This window comes from Notamacropus eugenii, chromosome 1 (assembly GCF_028372415.1).
Source record: "Notamacropus eugenii isolate mMacEug1 chromosome 1, mMacEug1.pri_v2, whole genome shotgun sequence".
Lineage (NCBI taxonomy): Eukaryota > Metazoa > Chordata > Mammalia > Diprotodontia > Macropodidae > Notamacropus > Notamacropus eugenii.
The window spans coordinates 221,063,498-221,076,644 of record NC_092872.1 but is presented as its reverse complement, the minus strand read 5'-3'; the positions used below and the strand labels follow the sequence as shown (position 1 = coordinate 221,076,644).

At 39.3% G+C, this 13,147-nt stretch overlaps 1 protein-coding gene across 1 annotated transcript; it reads left to right on the top strand.

Annotated features, from left to right (window-relative positions):
• Positions 1-3,904: 3,904 nt before the first annotated feature.
• NPY4R2 (neuropeptide Y receptor Y4-2) lies at positions 3,905-9,771 on the top strand. The gene has a single exon (XM_072627760.1). The coding sequence runs from the start codon at positions 3,978-3,980 to the stop codon at positions 5,100-5,102; it is 1,125 nt and encodes a 374-aa protein (XP_072483861.1). The 5' UTR covers positions 3,905-3,977; the 3' UTR covers positions 5,103-9,771.
• The last annotated feature ends 3,376 nt before the right edge of the window (positions 9,772-13,147 follow it).

The following is a 13,147-nucleotide window of genomic DNA, read 5'->3' as shown; positions in this document are numbered from 1 at the left end:
CGTGTGGAATCATGTTGTGCTACTGCATTGGTTGAGTGGCTGTGGGTACCCTGGCTCTCTGATACTGCTTCAGACTGCCTTGAAATTTCATCTGCCTGCCTAAAAAAGTTATGGTAAGCAATGTTTGGGTCATTGGCAAGAACAAAGAAGACAAATATGCCAGAGCTAGAAACCTCATCAGAACCTTATATGAACTTATTAGGTCTGGAACCTTGGTTGGGAACCCTTAAGAAAAGCATCTTTCTTGCAAGGTTCCTTGTTGGAAAATAAGCCCAGAAGCAGTAACCTGTCCTTGGTCTTTGGGCAGCTTGCTTTGACTCTTCTTCCCCAGGGACTTCCCTTCTCATGGTGAGCCTGGGCAGCTTGGGAGGAAAACCAGACTGAGTTGAGAGTCCAGTGGAATGAATGGTAGTAGAACAATTCTTCACATTAATAGAGTACTTTAAGGTAGGCAAAATACTTTCCTCCAATTAATCTTCTCATAGTAGTACAAATATTATCATTCCTATTTCACAGATGAGAAAACCAAGGCTCAGGGAGCTCAAATGACTTACTCGTCATATAGTCAGTAAGCATAAAGGCAAAACTTGAACCCAGGTCTCCTGACTCCACAATTAGGTCCACTTCCCCAAATTTCTGCTGCCTTTGAGAGGTTCCCCTTTGTGTCTTTGATTTTGTGATTCATTAACAGGGAATTTTATAATGGATTCAGAATTAAGATATTTAAATATTTGATCTCTTTGAAAAGCTCTCTGTGTTAGCATTGTCCTGGCACTCAATGGCACATGCCCACATCATTGTCATGATTTTCCAGGTTAGAAATGGGTTAACTGACATTTAAATAGCTTTTTATACTTTCAAACATGTTCAGGGCCATTATCTCTTTTTAACCTTACAGAATATTAAAAAAATATTGACATTATCTGTGCTCTTCAACTCTGACAAACATTTATTGAAGTTGTGGTTTATGGATTATGCAAACCTCTTTGATAATAACCTGTAATATTGGCAGTTCTCTCTCTAGTGCTACACGAAACAGAATCTCCACAGATGGTGTATATCAATGTCTTTTGTTCTCTTTGTAAGCAACGTTTCCTTGATCTTTCTTTATCTGTTTCATTGTCACCATTTTTCTAGGGTCTTTTGTGCTTCTGACAAGCTAGTCTCTCCACTCCTTATGTTTCAGCATTCTTACTACTGTAATAGACTTAATGTATCCCCAAAGTTTTCATTTTTTGTTCTTCTGTTCTATGTTTCACTTTCATTCCATCCCATTTTGACCTGTCATTCATTGCTCAGTCCTTGACATAAATTCTTGATAAGAGCAAAGATAAAATGAACGACAAATTTGAGAATTGTGGGCCCTGGAGTTTGTCATTAATCCTAGCATTTTATTTTTGAGTTACTGATGGTTTCTAGCAGCATCTTTAGGAACCTGGCTCTCGGTGGTCCTTGATGATATTGGAGGTCAGCGACTTTGGGCAGTGACTGTCTTTTGCTTCTGTCTGTATCCCCAGGGCTTAGCACAGTACCTGGTATATATTAGGCTTTTGATAAATGTCTATTGAATTGAATTGCTGAGGGATAACATAACACAGGGGTTGGCTACTTCTTTCTTCCGTCTTGCTTTAAGGAAGGGACTTGTAGCAGGAAGGTGCCTGGAGTAGAGAAAAGACAACTAGATTTTTAGTTAGATGACTTGAGTCAAAGTTCTGACTTTGCCCCTGAACTAGCTGTGTGATCTTGGTTCAGTCATTTAACTTCCTTGACTTCTATATTCTTCATCTTTAATATAAAGGCAACAATGCTTATACTACCCATATCACAGGATTGTTGTGAAGATCAAATGAAATAATGGATATAAAATGCCAAGTAAACTTTTAAGTACTATAGGAATGTGATCTATTATTAATAGAATGAGTGCTAGGCTTCTTGCTAGGGGGTAATGAAGTGGGTAAAAGCTCTGGACATGGAGTTAGGAAGATCTAACTTCAAATTCTGCCTCACAGGCTATGTGACCAGGTCAGGACATATATTTCTTTCCCTCAGTTTCCTCTCCTGTGAGATGGGTATAATAATAACAACACATGCTTCCCAGGGTTATTGTGAAGATAAAAATAAGATAATATTTATAAAGTACTTTGTATATCCTAAAACACAATATAGATGTTATTATTAGGCTGAATATTTACTGACCCAGAAATCTGTATTTGTCTCTTTAACTTTTAGCTTCATCTTATCTTCTATGTGTACTATGCTCCATTAGACTGCTTTCCATCTTTTATACACATTTAGTGCTTTCCTGTATCTTTGGTGTTTATTGATGCTCAGACCCTGTTGTTTCCTATTGGGAGCTGTCCACAATCGAAGCTTATTTGGAGAAATAAGGATGGTGGCCTTCCTTATTAACATTAACATGTCCAGGCTTAAAAGGATATAAAATATTTTGAGCATGACAAACTCATTATTCAATCTCAGGTCATGCTGGACACTTAAGAAAATTTTAGCCACCTAGAGGCAGCTGGACTTGAAGTTAGAAAGACCTGAGTTCAAAACATCCTGCAAACACTTACTAATTATGTGACCCAGAGCAAGAATTAACCTCTCAGTCTCAGTTGTTTCATCTGTAAAACTAGCATATCACAGGGTTGCGAGGATCGAATGAGAATTACACATGCAAAGAGCTTTGTAAACCTTAACGTGCTAGATAAATGCTTATTATTATTATATTAGCCTGACCTCAATGTGTGTTTCTTGCCCATGTGTTGGACCTTGTGAATGTTTTTTTGTTGCTCTACTCTTATGATCTCTGGGCAGACCTCTTACTTTGGCCTCCCATTTTGTGTTTTGATCTCAATATTTCAGTACTGGGAGCTCCCTTGATCTTTCGAGACTTTCCTTCTGCAGAATTCTATTTTGTGGCATCATGGGAAGAGACCCCAGTTAGTCCCATTGAATGACATTATACAAGGGTCCAGATGGTTGAAATCCCCTATTCCAACAATATCTTGTCCCTGTGCCACATTTTAAAAGGAAGCCCGGTGTGTGTGTGTGTGTGTGTGTGTGTGTGTGCGTGTGTGTATGTGTGTGTGTATGTGTATGCATGTGTTAAACAGATGATTTGCTATTGACTTAAACTGAAAATATAACAAAATGAACAAAACATTTATAAGTAATTAAAATTTAAAAAACCCAGCAGAATAAAGATAACTTCAACAACATATGTCATCCCCTCCCATTGTGTTTGATTACTCATGTACCCATTTCACAGAACTAGATGTCTTCCAATATCCCTTTCATCTCTAAAACTTTGATTCTACGAAGTAGGTATATTGGGACAAATCTTTGTGTGTTGTCCCATGCTTCTCTACTCCACTCCTGCCCACTGATATCTTCCTAGTGGTATTCAGAATCACTTAGACTTATATTGATACTACCTCTGATATATCTTGCATATGTTCCCTTAATTCCACTAACATGGCTACCTGGCTCTTTTCACCACTTTGGCAGTAGCCTCCTGATTGCTCTCCTTGCCTCAGTCTCTTTTCTCTCTAATCCACCCTCCACACAGATGTCAAATTGATATTCCAGAAGCACAGACCATGGCTGTGTGACCTTGGGCAAGTCATTTGACCCGATTCTCCCAGTCAGTGCTCTTCCCATAGAAATTACTTTTGTATTTTCTTTGCATAGATTTTGTATTTGCTTATCTGTATGCATGTTGGTTTCTTCAACTGAGTATATATATGCTCCTTGAGGAAAGGATTTATTTTTACCCTTTCCTTTTGGAAAGATGAAAATGCAATATTTCCCTCCCTCCTTACCTGTAGAAGGCATTTAATAAATGCTTATTGAATTGTAGTTTGGAGACTTTGCTCAATGACCTTTCTCTTTGCAGGTGTTCCCGGGTGTCTTTGTAGACCTGCTGAAGCGCCTGTCATAGCTCAAGAGATCCTGCTGTTCGCCTTGTCTCCAATATGAGTTCAACTAATTTTTCCAATCTACTGTCAGTATTAACCCAAGCTCAAAACAGGAGCTGGAGAAAGGGTGTCCTATCAAATTTCTCAGATCATTGCCAGAATTCCATTGACATGAATACCTTCCTGGTCATTGCTTACAGCTTGGAGACCTTCATAGGCATCTTTGGCAATCTGTGTCTGGTGGGAGTGGTAATTAGACAGAGGGAGAAAGCCAATGTGACTAATATCCTCATTGCAAATCTGGCTTTCTCAGACTTTATTATGAGTCTTTTTTGCCAACCTTTTACACTCATCTACACCATCATGGATTACTGGATCTTTGGGGATGCCATGTGTAAACTGTCTGCCTTTATCCAATGCATGTCAGTGACTGTGTCTGTTCTCTCTCTTGTTCTGATTGCCCTAGAAAGACATCATATGATCATCAATCCCTTAGGCTATATGCCTAATATGGTTCAGGCCTACCTAGGGATTGTGGGTACTTGGCTCATTGCCTGCTTCTTAGCTATGCCCTTCATGGCCAATAGCATCTTGAGGAATGTGTTCCAAAAGAACCAATCCAAAGCCATGGATTTTCTAGTGGACAAGGCTGTTTGCACAGAATCCTGGCCAACGGCTCAACATAAATCCATTTACACCATCCTCCTGTTATTCCTTCAATACTTTGCACCCTTGACCTTCATCATTGTGTGCTACCTTCGCATCCATCGACGCCTGAAGAGGAGAAGGGATCTTTTTAAGAAGAACGAGCACTGCTTGGGTGTAACGCAGATGAAAAGGATCAACTCAGTGCTTCTGTCCATGGTTGCAGCTTTTGCCATTTGCTGGTTACCCCTGCATGTTTTCAATGGCCTTGAGGACTGGTATCATGAAGCTATTCCTATCTGCTATGGGAACCTAATTTTCTTAGTGTGTCATTTGGTAGCCATGGCATCCACCTGCATCAACCCCATCATCTATGGATTTCTGAATAGTAATTTCAAAAAGGAAATGAAGCCACTATTCTTCATTTGCCAGAATAAACCTTCAAAGGAAATCTATGAACAGTTACCTCTTTCGACTGTGCAGAGTGAACTCTCCAAAGAATCTTTGAAGTCGAGCTCTGAGCCCAACCCTGTCTAGCAGCTTGGAGATGAGCCACTGCTGCAGCCAGCAGGTCCCACTGTCCCCATTTACACTCTGGCATGGTAGAAGCAGAAACACAATAATGATTGCTAATGGTGACCTAGGAAACATGGTGAAACCTACTTTGTCCATTTGCACTGCAGTGTCTCAGATGAAAATATTACAGCCACTCATTCCTAGACTTTTAATACTTTGAGAGATTCATAGTTTTTTCCAGTAGATGCTACTTCCCTTCATCAAGACATACCTTGGAAGATTGTCTGCATGTATTATAACAACAATAGTAACATCACAACCACAAGTTATTACCTTTTGGCCACCTCTCTGGTGATAAGCCCCTTCTCACCTGGCTGAGCTGTTTTACGACAACAGTCATGTACATATTCCTTCTCTAGGGCTGTACCCAAATCCTTTCCAAATGAGTAGGACCAGTTTGGTTTGGACTCTTTTGGCTCAGCTTTCAGGAACCTAGGGGCAACCCCATGAGATGGTAAAATCTCAAAGCTAAAAAAAATTAAGCTAAAAATTAAATGCTAAAAAATAAATGTGAATTCTAGGCTACTGCAAGAGCTGCAGAGTACCTTGCTCCTTGCTGCACTAGCATGTTCCAGGTACTCTAGAGACGGTCTTTATCCTGATGACTCAGCAATAAATGAGATGGGGGAGAATCCAGGACTTTCGTTTTTTTCCATTAATGTTCCTGGGAACTAACAAATAAATGCATGTTTGGAGAGAACAATTTCCTGGAAGTCAGAAGTAGTCAGGTGGTGATCTCAGTGAGTCCTCCCACTCTGTTGTATTTAGGCAAATACAGCATGGAAGTCAAGATTTAAGCCATGGTGCTTATCTGATGTACTCTCCTTTATTCATGAGGGTCCATCTTTGAATTGTTTTTCACGTACTGGTCATGAATTTGCTCATATCCATCTATACACGGGTGCCTGTTCATTTTTATTGTCTCCACCAGCTAAGAACGTCTCATGTTAAATGCTCTAGTCTTGGCTGGAAAGCCAGATTGAATAACCAAAGGGCACTTATTGGCAAGGTAATTGATCAGGAGAATTAGATTCCATGAATGGTCATGGAACAGAAAACAGATGAGTGGCCCTGGCAAGTAACAGACCTCTGATCCTTAGTGCTGTGCTCTGATAAGCTGTGTATGTGTGAGTGTGTGTGTGTGTGTGTGTGTGTGTGTATGTGTGCAGGGGTGGGGCAAAGGGGAACAGGATGCAGACTTTTGGGAACCCTTTGTAGTCTGGTACAGTACATAAAGCATTCAGAATCAGTAGCCCTGGTTCCGAATCCTGCCTCAGACACTTACTAGTGTCGTAACCCTGGGCAAACCACTTAAAGTGCATAAGTCTCTCTTTCTTCATCTGTAAAACGGAAACATAATCATTTACCTCCCAGGGTTGTTGTAAGGATCAGATGACGTAAGTGTGGAAAACATTTTGCAGACCACAAAGTGATGTCTAAATATGAGCTGTTGCTGCTGTTGTTACAGGTTTTATTAACCTGAACAAGGACTGACACATTATTTGGTTAACACAGCTAACATAGACTTGTAGTTAGGAAAACAGTTCTGTTTTTTTTTTTACTTTGGGATTTCATGCAATAAATGAGGGTTTTTTTCTTGTTGATGTGGAAGTAATTGTAGCACAGTGAGTCATCCTCAGTATCCTTTCTCTGCACTTTGAAGGGCAGAGGGAGTGGGGGAGTCTGGGTAGTAGAAGAATGGGATCAAGATTACTCTGGTCAAAAGATGAAAGAGGTCACAGGAAAGAGATGCTCCACTGGGAGGTCAGCTAAGTTGCTGCCAACCATGGGGGCACCAAACATCAAGGTATTAATTCATGACAAACAGAAATCAAGGAAATCATTGAATGATGTTTACTGTTTCATCACTAAAATATCATAAATGGAAAGGGATGATGTATTTTTCTTTGAGTCATGAAATGACATCTGTTTCTTTGTAATAACATTAAAAAATTGTTGTATGTGGAAAAAAATGTGATATTTTGGGTGGGAGGTTGCTTCTTGCTCCCTCACCTGGCCCTGTGCTGCCACCCCATGGGTCTTGTTGCCTTGGTGCCACTTTCCTCAAGCCCCCTTACTTCCCCTCCACTTTCTTTGGCAGTTAGGGAGAAGGGGGCTGGGGAAACTTGGGCTGTGTTGTGAGGGCATGGCCCAGAATCTCTGGGGGATGGGCCTCCCACCTCCCTCCCATGATTTCCCCTAGGGGTGCACTGTTCCTTCTGCATCTACCCCAGCCCCTTCCCTACCTGAATTTGACTTAGGTATAAGAATTCCTAGTCATGGCTCGGGAAAATGCTTTGCAAACCTTGAAGTACTAAACACATATTAATTGTTATAATATCATCACCACTATTGTTATCGTTTTTAGTATTCTACATAAAAATAATTGCTGGAGAAGGAAATGACAAACCCCACATGGGGTCATGAAGAGTGGGACCTGACTGAAACGACTAAAAGATAACAATTTAAAAATAATTGATATTTAATATTGTACATATATACTATGCTTTCATCACTTTAATCTAGTGCCTGATGGGGATGCCTGAGAGTGACTCTTGGACTCAGTGGACAAAAAGATACTCACATCGGAAGTAGCCTGAAACCATGTATGGCCTGGAAACCACAACCTTTGACCTTGTAGCAAGAAGATGCAAGGAATTAGTCTAAAGGAAGCTTGGTATAAAGGAGCACTGGCTTCATTTTGTGGCAGAGACAGCCACGTCTTTTTCCTAGGTCTTCCAGGGACCTGTTAGGACACCAGAGTCTTGTGTGATGGCTTAAAGGACATCCTGGACAGCTTAATGTTTTGTGCTTTGCATGGACATAACATTGGAATTGCTTATGTTTGACAAAGAACTTTGACTTTGTGCTCACAGAGTTCATGACTCAGGCCCTCTCATCTTCAGGACAGTTTTCTGTTTGTAAGAATCTCTTTCCTTTAGCTTAAGAAAATGTACCTAAAGTACTAGAAGATCCACTAGGTTATAATTTAGCTCTTAAAAGATCACTAAAGATGCTCTTTCTGCAAAGGACAAGTGGATTTCATTGGTGAAGATCATTGGGAGATCCCAGAAGAGAAGCAATTTGGGATTCTGATTGCATGTTTTCAATGGTACCTCACTTTAGTAATGAATTGTTACAAAAAAGAACCAGCTGAAGTAGAAGAGTGAGAGGAAAATACCAGTTAACTCTGTATTAAGTAACTAGTAATATTACGTTAATTAAGCATCACCAAACATGAAGGGAAAAGATGAAGGAATGAATGTATTTGAGGGGGAGGGAGTTTTCAGCATGATGGATAGAAAGGGCATTGAACTGAGAATTGGGAAGACCTGAGTTTGAATCTTGCCTTGGACACTTAATAACTCTGTGACTTTGGGCAAGTGGTTTAACAGCTGTTAATCTCAGTTTCTCCATCTGTAAAATAAGGATAATTAATAGCACCTATCTTATAGAATTGTTGTAAGGATCAGATAAGAGTAATATATATATATGTATATATACATATAGCACTTTGCAAATCTTAAACTGCTATATGTGTTAGCAATTACTAGTAGAGTTATTAAGAAACTCTGTTTCATTGTTTTAAAATAGATTATACTTAAGTCCTAAAGTACTTTGATCTCTAGGGTCCCATTTAGCTCTTGATGTATGACCTTGTGACCTGTGATTATTCAATTCTAGAATCCATCCTGGGGCTACTTGGGAGAGGTGAACTTGGTTGTACTTTGATATCAAGAGGAAATTTTTAAGAAGATAAAGTGGTCCTTCTCTTGAATTGTTGGGATAACTGGCCCAAGCATCCTCAATGAATAATTGATTCTTAAAAGGCTTGACCAGGTACCAGAAAAAAATGCACACGTACATATGTATACGTATATATGTATATATACATATACATGCATGTATTCACACCTCCACTAACCTCTATCCCCATATATATGTATTTACACACACACACATACACAGTCTCATTTCCTCGAAAAGCACTAGGGAATCCCTAAAAAGCAGAAAAAAATTCCTCCTACTTCCCATACCTGGACCATCCTAGTAATATTTATCAGCCTGAGTTGGCACCTCACTGGGTTGGGGGAGCATGCTGTAGTGGATTCAGAAAATTCAGAAGGTTGACAGTACCTTTGTGATCCTATGTAAATTAACCTCTCTGAGCCTCCTTTTTCCTCAGCTGTGAAATGGACATGATAAGCAATATTTGCATTACCAGGGTGGTTTTGTAGAAAGTTCTTTGTGCTGCATATTTGTGTTATTATTGTCCTCTAGGAAACGTAGCAGGCAGGATGTTAGTGACAAAGATCATACAATTCTCCAAATGACAGGAAGTCAAAGCAAAATGGAGAATAATAGAAAACAGGTCTAATTTCATCCCTTTTACTATTTGCTTGTCTTACTAAATATTATAAATACTGTCCAAGTAGCAATCATCATTCATGAGATGTGGATTGGGCTGAGAATTTGAATGAGATAGGATGGAGACTTACACATGTGGGTTAAAGTATGTTCTGTTCTTAAAGTCTATGTAATTGTTTTTATTAGGCGCTTCTGGGAATGCTTGACTGTTTGGAAACACCTTAAATATGATTGGTACACATTAATTAAACTGTGGCAATGAGCAGCATTATTGGATGTATATTTTTTCATTGAAAATTTTATTGATTACCTTGATAATATTGATTGGTTACATATCATTTTGGTAATTAAGCAGGATTCCAGGTCCACCTCATAATTTCCTTATTGACTGATATCTACAAAGTCACAGAATCATTGGATTTAAGGCTATAAAGGACTTCAGAGATCATCTCATTTTATAGCTGAGAGAACCAAACCTAGAGAGTTTTCTTAGGTCATAAGGGCAATAAATAGAAGATCCCTCTATTCAAACCAAGGTCAAGCGATTTTTCCAGTTACTTAGGCACATACCCTGAGACCAAGATTGAAGCTCTAGAAATCTGAAGGCACTGTTTTAAGTGCTTGCTTGTGACTAATAAGCAAGATGAATTAGAGAGAGCCTAATGCAAGGAGGTAAGTACAACCTCATAGATACCACTGTGACTTGGAGGGCTACAAGTTATGACTGAAATATAACTTTGGATAGGCATACTTTATTTTATTTTATTTTTATTTTTATTTTTTTTAAAGCCAAAGAAAACAAAGTTTAGTAAGGATTTGCCTAATTAGGTTGCCTCTTAAGGAGCCTAAGCATTTGTAACGCTTGTATTCACAAGCGGGCCAGATAGAATCTCAGCTGGATTGCATCTGAGCACCTTCATGGAGGCAAGATGGAACTTAAATACAGAAAAGAGTACAGGAGGGATCTGGGGGATGGGGGGGGGGGCGGGTCTGGTAGTCCAGAGTGATGGGAGGAGGGGTTTAGGAAGGGTGTTGAGGAGAAGTCCAAGGAGGGTCAAAGGCTGGAAACAGCTGGAGGCTATCAGGAGATGTCAGACAATGGAGGGTTTGGGTGGGAAGCAGGTGGGGCAATCAAGAGATAACAGACAATGGTCACAGATTTGAGTATGAAAAGCCTGGTTCTGTGGGGAGATACAAGGAGAGCTCAATTTGAGCATGAAAAGTCAGATCAAGTGAGGAGATTCCAGGAGAGCTCAAGGAAGTTCCCAGAGTCTGAACCTCATCATTCCCCCCTCAAACAGATTGAACCCAAATTCTTTTGGGGTAAAGGGCGAAGATCTCAGCTTCTGAAACTTCTTTCTGCTGACAAGGGGCGTAGAGCTGTTCCTGCCTTGATGGGTCCTGTTCAAGGGGTCAGACTTCAGAACGTGGGTGGTGCCAGGTCCAGTGGGCTGGAGACCTTGGATTCAGACGGAGGTTGGTATACAGCATGGGCTGTCATCTGGAAGTTGATGGCTTGCACTCTTCCAGTTTGAGCAGAAGAACTTGAGATTAGCTGCTTATCCGGATCAGGGAACCATAAATGATGAGGTTGAGGGGTGATGGGGGACCCCAAAATACCGACAGTCCGGGTCGCGCTTGAATGAATTCGCCTCAAGCCTTCTTAAAGCCAAAGAAAACAAAGTTTATTAAGGATTTGCCTAATTAGGTTGCCTCTTAAGGAGCATTTGTGACGCTTACAAGCGGGCCAGATAGAATCTCAGCTAGACAGAGTGTGAGCTGGATTGAATCTGAGCTGGCATACCTTATTTTAAAAGGAAAGTTGGAATAAGAAATCACATACTAAGAAGCTGTACTCCTGTGAAGAAATATAGGAATCAGAGGATAGAAATATGGTAGGGAATATTTGGGGAAACATTAATGGAAACAGAAACAGATGCAGTATGAGTGTATACTACAGACTACCTAAGTAAAAAGGGGAAATCGATGAGCTCTGGGAAATGATTAGAAGCCTGGCACAAGAAGAATTAGACATTAGTGATGAGTGACCTCAATTATCTAGGCATCTTCTGAAGTCTCTTTCTCTCTGTCAGAAGAAGAGTGAATAATTTCCTGACTTGCCTTAATGATAATTTCATGCTTCAAAAGGTGAAATAACCATCAAGGGAAATTTTATTCTGAACCTGACTCTCACCAGCAGGGAGAAACTGGTTGCTGGAGTGGAAATAATGGAAAACTAGGACAGGGAGAGAGGAGTGAGAAAGGAGTAACTTTTATATCTTATAGTTAGTGATAAAGCAGAAGAAATCTGAGAATGATCTGATACGTATTTAGATTTAAGAGAAATTTACTTAAAATTTTTCCCTTTTATTTTTTCAAATTAATTTAAAAAAATTAACAGAAGTCCATCTTCTTTACCCATTGATAATTCAAGAAAAATAAAATCCCTATTGCAAACATATATAGTTGAGCAAAACAAATTCCTGCATTCACCACGTTCAAAAAAGAATAGTGTCTCAATCTACACTCTGAGTTCATTACCTCTCTAACCCTAAGGTGGGTATCCTGTTTCATGGAATTGTAGTTGGTAATTATGTTGATCAGAATTCCTAAGCATTTCAAATTTATTGATCTTTGTTCTTGTCATTTAGTCATCTCAGTCACGTCCTACTCTTCGTGAGACCATTTGGGATTTTGTTGGCAAAGAAACTGGACTGGTTTGCTTCTCCAGCTCATTTTACAGATGAGGAAACTGAGGCAGACAAGGTTAAGTGACTTGCTCAGGGTCACACAGCTAGTAAGTGTTTGAAGATGGATTTGAACTTAGTTCTTCCTGATTTCAGACCCAGTCTCTATCCACTGCACTATCTAGCTGCCCTTTCGTCTTTGTTGTTACTGTGTAAATTGCTTTCCTAGCTTTATTCCATGCCAGTTCATAAATATCTTCCTAGGTATCTCTGAAACCATCCTGTTCATCATCTTTTACAGAACGATATTGTATTCCATCATATTAATAAACCAAAAGTTGGCTAGCTATGCCCTAACTGATAGACATCCACTCAAGTTCCCGATTCTTTACTGCCACAAAAGAAGCTGCTATAAAACTTTTTGTATTTACAGGTACTTTTCTCCATTTTTATTTAAAATATCTGATTTCAGAGTACTCAAAGGAAGTTAGATAAGATCATCTGGAGCAATATTCTTCATGGAAAATTATACTGGAAGGGAGAAGAACCTATAAAAATGAAATTCTGAAGACACAAGTAGAAACAGTGAGAAGGAAAAAGGGGACAAGGTTAAAAAGATTGATGTGGATATACAGGGAACACATTAACCAACTAAGATTTTTAAAAGATGTACAGAAGTTGAAATAAAGGTAAAAGAAACTGAATACAAAAGTATGACCCAGTTCTCTAAGAGCAGTATCAGCAGTGCTAAAGGATAAGAATATAAGAATTTCAAAGTATCATATGATCATATGAAATATCATATGCATATGATATACATCATAATTATATAAAAGATTACCCAAAATCACTAATAATAACAGGAGAAATGCAAATCAGAACAACTCTGAAGTTTTATTTCACATGCAGAAACTGGCAAAAATGACAAAAGATTGAAATCGTCAATTTTGG